Source organism: Podarcis liolepis, assembly GCF_965112155.1.
Source record: "Podarcis liolepis genome assembly, chromosome: 7".
In the NCBI taxonomy this organism is placed as follows: Eukaryota; Metazoa; Chordata; class Lepidosauria; order Squamata; family Lacertidae; genus Podarcis; species Podarcis liolepis.
In genome coordinates this window covers 61,364,454-61,374,854 of record NC_139561.1, presented here as the reverse complement: position 1 = coordinate 61,374,854, position 10,401 = coordinate 61,364,454, and the positions used below count along the sequence as shown (strand labels likewise).

Genomic DNA, 10,401 nt, shown 5'->3' with positions numbered 1-10,401 from the left:
CCACAATTTAAGGAAGGTATTGACAAGCTGGAATGTGTGCAGAGGAGGGTGACCGAGATGGTCAAGGGTCTGGAAACCAAGCCTTCTGAGGAACAGTTCAGGGTTGTGGGTTCGAGTCCCGCATTGGGCAAAAGATTCTTTTATTGCAAGGGGTTGGAACAGATGACCCTCTTGGTCCTTTCCAACTCTACGATTTTATGATTCTAAGTAAAATGCAGTCCACTAGCCAGGTATGGTGACGCACCTAAGGTCCAGTTTTACTGTCTGATCAGAAGCCTGCATTTCAAGCACCTGGAAGGACCCCACAGCAAGCTGGTGGGCTACATTGGGCTTAGCAGGTCACAAACTGGGGAGGGCAGATCAAAATTGCACACGATATTACCTCCCCCTTTTTAAGGGAGAACAAGCCTCCCAACCTGTGTTACCTTCCAGGCTGAAGACTGCCCAATAATATCCACTATGGAGGCTTGTTAAGGGTTTAGTAAGCCCCCAAATTTTGCTACTTCGCTGTCAATGCAAAAAACAAGGACAGCTGCTCAAGCATGAGCCAGCTTTGCTTTCTTTGAAAAGAGTGCCTTCTCAAGGCTGGAGTTCACCTATTTGGTGGAGCATTGAATTGCCATTGCATAGTTCCATTTCGGGCTGACCAGAGGAAGATTTATGAAACAGAGGTTGATATTAAGTTATATTGTTGCTGGAGTTTCATCGGAATCACATCAGCAACAAATATAGAAAAATAGAGAGTTATTCTCTTGGACTCGGTGCTTTTTTTCTAAAAAACCGTTTAGGGGTACTCTCATTTTCCTACTCATATTGAAATACTGCCCTTCAATGAGGCCAAACTTAGATTCACAAAATGTTTAGAGGTTTACGCCCCCCCCCAAAAAAAGCACTGCTTGGACTTATTGCAAGAATATTGGACTGGTTGGGTTTGAAATATTGAGTTGTGTATGTTATTTTGGCATTGTAAATATCATTTAAGACTCTTAAGTATTAGAAGGTGTTGAATTTTGGTATATTACTGTTAATGAATTTTCGCAAGCCATATACTGATTTGGTATAAGGCAGCGCGCCCTGTGCTTGTTCTTACATCATCGGTCAAAGAGCAGTAAAACCAAGAACGAAACAGCAGCAAAAGTTCCACAGAGTGAATGTTTTATTTCCAACAAACATAGCGCCCGCCCGGCCTGGGATAGAGCAGGTGAGGATGGGGAAGGAAGACATGGGGAGGGTGCTCCAGGTAGGGAGGGAGACTCAGATTCGACCTGGGGCAGAATGGGGCAGAGAAGGAGTCAGGTCTTCTCCCCCGCTGCCCAGGCAGGGAGATCTGGTGCTGGAGGGAGGACAGTGCAAGGAGCCGAGTCTCAAACGGGGAGACACAGGGCAGTGGCGACAGCTATCCCAGACTGCTGGCCGTGCACACAGTGCATGGCGTGAGGAAAGGTCCAGATAGAAAAGAGTTAAGATTGGTTCTCTTGCCCCCAAGTGGGGGAAAAGCTGCCCCTGCCCCTCCAAGTCCTGAGGCCGGAACAGCCGCTGGCGTGATTGTGTGAGCGCTTTTGGATCCTGCAGTGAATCACTGCACGGGGAAAAAGAGGGGCTGGCAGAAGGTGTGTGTCTTTCTCTCTGTGTGTGAATGCCTCCCCGCCTCATCATGACCTCCAAGTGGAGCAAGTGCTTATGTGGGGTGTGTGCATGGCTGTGCCTTTGTGACACTTGGGGAGGGTGCAGCTCCTGCTATCCCGCCCCCTCTCCTCCTCCTCCTCTCGAGGACCATTCAAAGAGGTGGTCACTGTTTCCAAAACTGCCCCCCTCCTCAGTAAAACCGCCGGAAGGGGATGGAGCTGTCTTTTCTTTTTGTCTTCTTTTTCCAAAGTGTCAGTGTGAAAATATATATATATATTTATATATATTTATAGATCGATAAATCCCAGAGTTCACGAGGCTCACACTTCTGTCTGGAAGTCCCCCTCGGATAGATCCAGGCTCATGCAATGCTTCTCCCAGTCGGCGGAGTGCAGCTCCAGTTTCTCCCGGTGCTTGGAGGGCAGGGAGCTCAGCGTCATGGCCTTGAAGGTGCTCCAAGACTTCTGCTTCTGCTGCCGGCTCTCTGGGCTGGTGACTTCCTGCTGGGGAAAGAAGAGAGAGTGAAGGGGAGGGGTGCTGTTAGGCTACAGAGTGAAAAATAAACCGCACAAGATACACAAAGCGGCTTCCGCTGAAAATGGCTGGCCCAGAAATGACTGTAGCAGAGCACATACAAGGATGCCTCCAGGTGGGACTGGAATCCTGTCCAAAACCCTTCATAGCATGACTGTGGTATTCTCTACATATAGCAATTGCCTTTGCCAAGGCTCTCTGGTGTCCTGTGGACTCAGCAATACCTTTAGAAGCTACAGGCGCTCTTCTTGATGGCTTTGGCCTGTTTCCTACTTTGTATATTAGGTGGCCAGCACCAGCAAATCCTCTCCCATAATGCATCTCTCTTCTTCCTTCCTCTCTCCCATTATCAAAGGATAACAAAAACTTACGCCAGGCATATTCTTTTCCCCACTCCCTGAAGAGACGCTCCACCGCTTTTCTCTCTGTGTGAGAACAACAAGAAGAATTAAGCCCATAGACTATGCCTCGCCTCCCACTCTGTGATCCAACACAACCTGGGCCCAAGCTGTGGTATTTCTTGGTGTGGAATTCAGCAGAGTTTACACTAAGGATGGGTGAATCGGAGGATTCCTAGTCTATGTCACTTTGTAGTGTGTTTTCCTCTTGTCTCCACATTTAATCTGCTTTTTAACCATCCTCAGTTGCAGGCACAGCTTAGCTATTCACATGGTTGTAACAGGGGTGGAATTGTAAGCAGTGTGGATGGTTGGAGTTGGTCAGGGGGAAACAACAGAAAAAGTACAGATAGTGACAGTTCAATTAGAGCCAGAATACATGTAAGAGAAGCACAGTGATCCTTTTCCAATAGCAGTTATAAGTGACAAACAATTTGGCAGTGCAATTATTTATTGTTTTATTTATTAAAATCCATTCTAGGACCCCAAAGTGGTTTATAGAACAAAATTCATCACTCAAGTGTTAAGAGCATAAAATCTAAATAAAATCAACAGCAAACTCTAAACAATGCTGGGGATATGTACACTATCTAAAATTGGCCAATAATGTAGTTGCAGAAAAGCCCAAGCAAACAAATGGGTTGGATGCAATGCTAGTCCTGTTTGGAGATAATGGACATGACTAACTTAAGTTCTTTAACTTCAACAGGTCAACTCTGAGTAAAACTTAGTTGGATACAACCCAATGTCCTCTTAGCTGCCTTCAGAAACACCCTACTGTGGATGCCTCCTATATAGCAGGTGAGTATAGTATTGGGAGAGAAAACCATTGTCTCTATTCAGACCCAAAGAAATTCAATTCTGTTCATCAAGAAGTTGACTCTATTGGTCCATAATAAGAATCCTAGTTTTTAAGGTGCCATGAGACTCCTTTTTTTAATCTTTCATGTTTTAGTGCAACTTTCTTTTAAAAACACACCAGTGGTCATCCTGTCCAAACGAACCCCAAATGTGAAATCCGTGTTGCACCAATTCAGTTATTTCATCTGCCCTGACTTCTGCATATGCTCAGGAGCATTATGGTGTCACATGTTCCAGAGGTATTCAAAACAGGTGCTGTGTTTGAACCACCCCCCACCCCCGCCAATTAGATTAAGCCATGCTCAATACTGTTGCCAGATGCTCTCCAAGCCTTAATGAGGAAGGATTTTGTTCCTTTGCTTTCCTCCCATTCTTACCTTTGCTGCGTTGGTAGCTGGAGCCCGATACCGGTCCAGTGTGTGGAACTTTTGATTCAGCTCGTGGTAAAGTTCTGAGTGGCGCTTTCTTGTATGCATGACTTTCTGCAGAAGTCCCGAGAGGGGAGGGAGAGAGAGCAGAGAAAGAGCAGAGAAGTCAGTGGGCACAGGAGCTCATCTCCCCAAAGCAACTCTGGATGGTTCAAAGCACATGAAATGTAAGGAGCCCCTTACGCATCCCAGCCTGAGCCTTGGACTCCCTTGGCAGCCTTAAGCCAGCACTTGCTTGTGCAGCAGGAGTGGAGAACCTCATGTGGACTTCCGCAGACTCCTCCTCTGTTCACATCCCTCCTGCACACCCTCCTCCCCAAGCACTTTTGCTTGCAACGCAGGAAGATGCTGCATTAGACTATTGGTCCTTCTAGCTCAGCATTCTCTGAACTGTGATAATGCCTTTTGTGTATGTGTGTGTAAGCTCTGACATTTGCATGGCTGGAATGTACCTTAATGCTAAAAAAAGAGAGAAGAAGAGTCACCTCCATTGCTCCACCCACTTTTTTGCCTTTCACCCTGGCAGGTTCCCCTCACCCCGGAAGGTTGTCCAGAAGGGAATACAGCCCTCAGGCCGAAAAATGCCCCACATCCTTGTTGCAGATGATGAGGATGATCAGTACTGGTCAACATTGCAGGGCTGTTCTGAAGATTTTTGAACCAGAAGAGTTTTGTGCTCTTAAGGGAAAATCTGTTTATTTCCCCAGATCAGGTGAGCTGGGATGACCAATAATATACTAATAATAAATATATTATCCTGATTAGTGTGGCACAAGGAGTAGCCACTTAGATAACAAGCATGAAGCAAACTCCATCATAGAATTGTAAAGTTGGAAGGGACCTAGAGGGTCATCTACTCTAACCTCTGCAATATATCCTTTTAGTTTTTGAAGGGGAAATTCAAAGGCATTGTTGAATTTCCACTCACAAAGAACCGGGGCTGGCTGGAGACAGGCAGTAGTTTTTAAGAGAGCTTTAGGCGGTCTGAAAGAGGCATTGTTCCCTGTGGTTTTCTCATTCCTTGTGTCCTGTTGTGGTCTCAGGCTGTTGCAGGTTCCTGAAGCACTACAAAGCCTAGCAAATTCTGTTCACAGGATGAGGTGGGTGCAGCCTGGAAGGTCCTTATCATACCTTGTGTCAATGCTCCGGAAAGCTATTGCCTCTCCCCTGCTGGATGTTAAGTGGCTGGCAGGATGGCCCAGAGTGTTGTTTTTCTTTTCCTCAGATCAACGACCAGAGAGTCTGTCAGGTCAACGTTTATGGGCGGAAATCAGTTGATGATGAGCCTTTAAGGCTGGCTGGAGCTGCACCCCACTATCAAACCTTTCGCAGTAAGTGGAAGGATATTACCTCTTCCCCCATAAACTCAGCTAAAATACTCGCATCTCTGGCTCCGGCATTTTAATCAACTGCTAACGCTCTTTATTGCCTGTTATAAAACTTGGGGGCCTATTTCATCAGATTATGCTTAAATCAGAACCAGGAAAAGAGGCTTGAGAGAGGAAATAAACAAAATGGGTATTGTGGTGCCTACTCCCTTCCTCCTGCATGACATATGAGACTCTCCAGAAAATGACTGGGCTTCTGAGAAGAGAGAGCCTTAAGTAAAGGGGTGGGGTGGAGGTTCTCTCCCCAATCCTGTTTTGTCTCTTTACATACCCACACACCAGCTGGCCCAAACCTTCTCTAACTTGTCACATGATTACAGTGGTGCCTCGCAAGACGAAAAGAATCCGTTCTGTGATTCTCTTCGTCTAGCGGTTTTTTCGTCTTGCGAAGCAAGCCCATTGACGGATTAGCGGATTAGCGCTATTAGCGGCTTTTAGCGGCTTATCGGATCAGCTGATAAGCGGCTTAGCGGCTTAGAAAAAGGGGGGGGGGGGAACCGCAGGAACTCGCAAGACATTTTCGTCTTGCGAAGCAAGCCCATAGGAGATTCGTTTTGCAAAGCACCTCCAAAACGGAAAACTGTTTCGGCTAGCGAGTTTTCCGTCTTGCGAGGCATTCGTCTTGTGGGGCACCACTGTAGTTGTGCTCATGACTGTATTGGGGTGGTTACACATGATGCTGCTTTCAATACTATAGCTCAAGAGATCCCCCTCCAGACTAGCAACAATGTGATAACATTAGGGAAGCATTGCAGAACAACTAATAAAGTAGAATGGCGTGTGGGTGGTCCAGTATAAATCCACCACTAACGAACTATTGCTGTATTAAGGACAGCTTGCAAAATATACCCAACAACAACAGGAGTCTGGAGGGGCATGCCGTATATCCAGACTACAAACCTAATTGGTTTGAGACCAGCATCACTGACACAACCTTCCTCCAAAGAATCCTGGGAACTCTTGCTTGACATGAATAGCTGGAAATTCATAGGCCTCCTGGGCTCAGAACTACACTTCCTGAGGTTCTGTGGGGCGAGTGTAGGAGAGGGAATTATTCTTAAACCAGTTTAAGTCTGTAACAAACTGAAACTGATAGAGATCTGTATCATATAGACAACTGCTGTGCAGAGCACAAGAATAATCTCGTTGGGTCAAAGGAGGTCTCTTTGTGACATCAGGAAGAAGAGAAGACTGGGCAGGCACTTACCTCGAAATCCAGGTCAGAGTACCGCAGTCTTTTTCTCTGGGGAGGGATGTAGGCATACCACAAAGGAAACGGATGCAAAAAAGGGGGGAAAGGAAAGGAGGGAAAGAAGCCTTTACTAATTTGTTCAGCATTTAGAGATACGAAGTTCTGGAGAGCACATGTATGGGAGGAGGGCAGGCCCCCCAAAGCCTAATAGCACATAGAGAAGAAAGGAGGCCTATCAACATGACTTGGGATGGGAGGATTGGAGTGGAAGTCTGTCAAAGTATTTTAGGGGGAAGAGGAGAAGGAAAGACCCAAGCCATTATGGCAGCAGCACAAAAGCAACGAGAGGCAAGGGTCCCAACCCAAAATTCCTGAGGCAGTTTGACTGGCACTTCCTGTTTCCAGTTGACTAGAGAGATTTAGGTAGCAACCAAATGGGAATTGACCCATGTAATGGTTACAACGTTTAGGACTTTTCAGTTTGGAAAAAAAGATGAGTAAGAAGAGGCATGATAGGGCAGCATAAAATTATGCTTGGTGTGGCTAAAGGGTTTCTCCCCTCCCTATTTCATAATTGTAGAGTTTGGGCCCATCCAATGAAGCTCAATGCTGGAAGGCACAGGGTAGATAGACAAAACAAAAGTATTTCTTCACACAGTACATAGTTTAAATCACAACTGGGGGGATCGCCAATGCACCCACATCCTGCTTTCAGCTTCACATAGGCTCCTGGTTGACCACTGTGAGATCAGTATATAGATGGATTAGATGGGCCATTGGCCTGATGCTGCAGCCGGGTTCTTCTTAGGTTCTTATTGGTAGCTGAGAAACTCTTCCGCTCCCCCAGAAAGCCACATTTCTCTTCCCAATTCAGAAAAGCTACTGCCTGTGGCTTTGCACAAAAACTGTGGGCGCACATATGCGTATTCATTAGCAACTGCTGGTGAGCTGAAGCCAACTCTTAATTAATGGGAGGTTATTCCCACAATCAGCTTTGTCTGCAGTGACTTCTTTTCTCCTTTGAGAAGCCAGACTTGAGGGTGGAAACCCCCCAAAATCTGCCTTTTCACAGCTGCAGGGAATCTGTTTTGCAAACAAAGTGGGGGGTGGGAAAGGACACTGAGCAAATGCCACATTTGGTGAAGAGTGGATAAAAAGAGATGAAGCAAAACCAGCTGGTCTCCACACTGATGTGTAGGGTCCTTTGGAGGATAGAAATGAGTGCCAAAGTGGGATGGGGAAAGTCACCTTCCATGCTGATCATGAAAGTCTGAATGGGTACTTCTGTCTACTGCAGTAGCCTTTGGCAACCCGATGCCCTCCAGATTTTTGGACTACAACTCCCATCAGCCACATGCCAAAGCATCTGTAGGGAACCAGAATGGCAAAGGCTGTACTGCAGAAAGAACTCTCTCCCTCCACACAATTCTTAACCCTTTCTGCTTGGTGCCGGCACCTCAACTTTCAATGGGTGTAGTGATGCTACAAACTTAAAAATAACGTCACAATTGCTCACCTGTCGAACCCTGGGGACTGTAGCTGTGCAAGAACTAGGCTTGTGTACCAGCACTTTCATCATATTGGTGTTCCCAGGATTCTTTTTTTGGAGCTGGAGAGCTATGATGCTAAACTGATATAATTCAGTATTCTTTGCTGCAGATTGGCCTTTACATCCTTTGGAACATTCCTCAGCCATTGCATTAATTCACACTCCCCTCTTTTTGTGGCACCCTGTATTCATGCTCAAGCCATCAACTTGTGCATCATTCTATAGATTTACCTGCACAGACATAGATTTTGCCCACGCACCCTCTCTTCTAGCGGGTGCATAATTTATTCTTTTTGTAAACCGCTTTGAGGTTTTATTACAATCAAGCGGTATATACATCTTTTCAAATAAATAAATCAATAAAGTGGTGACCTGCAGATAAATACAGATGTAGGCATGCAGACTCGATGCCCATTCTCACTTTGAGAAAACAGCGTCTACACCAGCCTTGCTCCCATCAGCTACAGACAGCACAGCACTGTATTGGCCAGAGCTGATGGAAGTTGCTGTCCAACATACTTGGTAGGTGCTACATTGGGGGAGGCTGGCCTACATGTCCACTGCCTCCGCATGTCATCAAACAGGCTCCCGGCCCGCTCCCACCCACTGCCCCTCTTACCTCCAGGGAGCCCACCTTCATGGCGGAGCCAGGCACAGTGCGTGGCATGGTGCGGCTGCGCTCCGACAGCTCTGAGGCCAAGATCTGCCGTACTGTCGGGTGCTGCTTGAACTGGAGGCCGTAGGGGTGCTTGACCGTTCCATACGGCTGGTTCAGGTTCACGTTGATGTGGTCCATGGAGGCAAAGCTGGGGTAGGCTTCAGCTTCCATGGGGTGGCGGCCCTTGGCCAGGCCTGGCGCGTCATCCAGTTTAATGTTGAGCTTGCCCTCGTCCCTGGTGAAGGGCTTAAGGCTCACTGTCCGCCGTGGCAGCACCATGTAGTTGCTCTCCAGGGTGGCCTCCTGTGGCCGCAGCCACCCATAGTCCAACTGCCGCAGGCTGCTGTCGCCACACAGGTACACCGCCCCCCGAGCTGGATCCAGGTTGACGTCCTTCTTGGCAGGAGGGTCGTTGAGCTCGTTGAGCCCTTTCACCACGTTGTGTGTCATTTTGGGCACCTGGACCAGGATGGAAGTGGGTGGGATATTCCCAGGAAGGGTGGAGAAGCCCAGGCTGCCCTCAGAGCTGGTGTTGAGCTTTGGATCCTCGTCCCCATCCAGGGAGATGCGCGACAAGGTGCTCGTGATGGTGGCTGGGTTGCACGTGTTAACCTCTTTGAAGAGGACTGGGAGGGAAGCGGACAGTCAAATGGAACATGAAACAGTTTCTGGGAGAATTAAGGGGAGCACCTGTGCTTAGGGAATGCTTCAGTCTGTGGGTTTGGGGCTGGGGGGGGGAGGAAGAAAGGTGGAAAAGTCCCTTTGGTGGGAACACTTCTCAGTCTGAAGAGCACACCAGGGGAGGGTGTTAGCTGGTGCGTTTGTCATAAATGGAGGTAACAAGAGTGGTTTTTCCAGGAACCTGGAGATCCAGGTGTGCTTAAAGAATGGTAGGCCAGAAGAACCTGGAAGATGAGGTGGAACTGTCTCTGGGCACCTCTGGGCATGCAAAAGCTGCGAGCTGGCATTTGCTAGCCTGGTGCCCTCCCAATGTTTTGGTTTTCAGTTCTCGTCAGCTCCAGACAACATAGCTATACAATGCTAGGGTCATGCTGGCTGGGGATGATGGGAACTGGCTGTGCAAAATATCAGGAGGGGACCAGGTTGCCAAAGACCACGGAACTGAAATTGTGAGCTGGGTAGATGACATGGCACAGGGGAGTTCCTTGTGGCCAGTTGTGAATACTGGGTGTGTGTGATTAATCGGAAGCCCCCTGAGCCTTAAGCTGGAAACTCATGGGACTGACAGCTAGTCTCTTTTGTCACCAGCTTGACCTAGCCCTTCCTATTTCCTTCCTGCCTGTGGGATGTGCTGTTCCTGGGGGGCTCAGGGGCTGGTTGCCTAGCATAGGACCATCCTTGCCAAAAACTATGCTCCTGATCCCTCTTCCATATGGAGGCCCATGTTCTGCAATGTCCTTAGAAAGAACCTGGCCCCTTCCCTATTCAATGATAAGCTCTTCCCAAAGCCTCCCTGGCTGACCCATACGAGTGCCAGGGAGAAAGGAAGAGGGACTCACCTGTCTGACACGCCAGGTCAACATCCTTTTCAAAATCTGTCTATAAAAACACAGAAAGAGGGGGAGAAAGGGAGAGAACGAAAGATAGACGAGAGAGGAAGCGAGAGGAAGAGACAGAGAGAAGGTGGGAGTGGAGAAATGAATGCATCGTGGGCAACAAAGGTGGCTCAGTGATGTTCCTTAGCCAGCTTTGAGCCTTTCAAGAGGCATAAATATTACGCTGGAGAAGGGAGACCGAGTGCTTTTT

At 47.8% G+C, this 10,401-nt stretch overlaps 1 protein-coding gene across 10 annotated transcripts in view; it reads right to left on the bottom strand.

Annotated features, from left to right (window-relative positions):
• Positions 1-1,138: 1,138 nt before the first annotated feature.
• ADGRB2 (adhesion G protein-coupled receptor B2) overlaps positions 1,139-10,401 on the bottom strand; it is a 160,342-nt gene continuing 151,079 nt past the window's right edge. For 7 of the 10 annotated variants that reach the window (XM_083511561.1, XM_083511562.1, XM_083511559.1 and 4 more), the window contains 6 exons: positions 10,155-10,194; positions 8,596-9,260; positions 6,443-6,478; positions 3,797-3,901; positions 2,532-2,585; positions 1,139-2,129 (listed from right to left, as the gene is read on the bottom strand). In XM_083511561.1, the coding sequence (XP_083367687.1) occupies positions 1,947-2,129; positions 2,532-2,585; positions 3,797-3,901; positions 6,443-6,478; positions 8,596-9,260; positions 10,155-10,194 (1,083 nt within the window). In that variant the 3' untranslated portion in view covers positions 1,139-1,946. Of the gene's footprint in view, positions 2,130-2,531; positions 2,586-3,796; positions 3,902-6,442; positions 6,479-8,595; positions 9,261-10,154; positions 10,195-10,401 lie in introns of those variants that run through there. The other 3 variants (XM_083511558.1, XM_083511560.1, XM_083511557.1) reach the window with 3 other exon arrangements.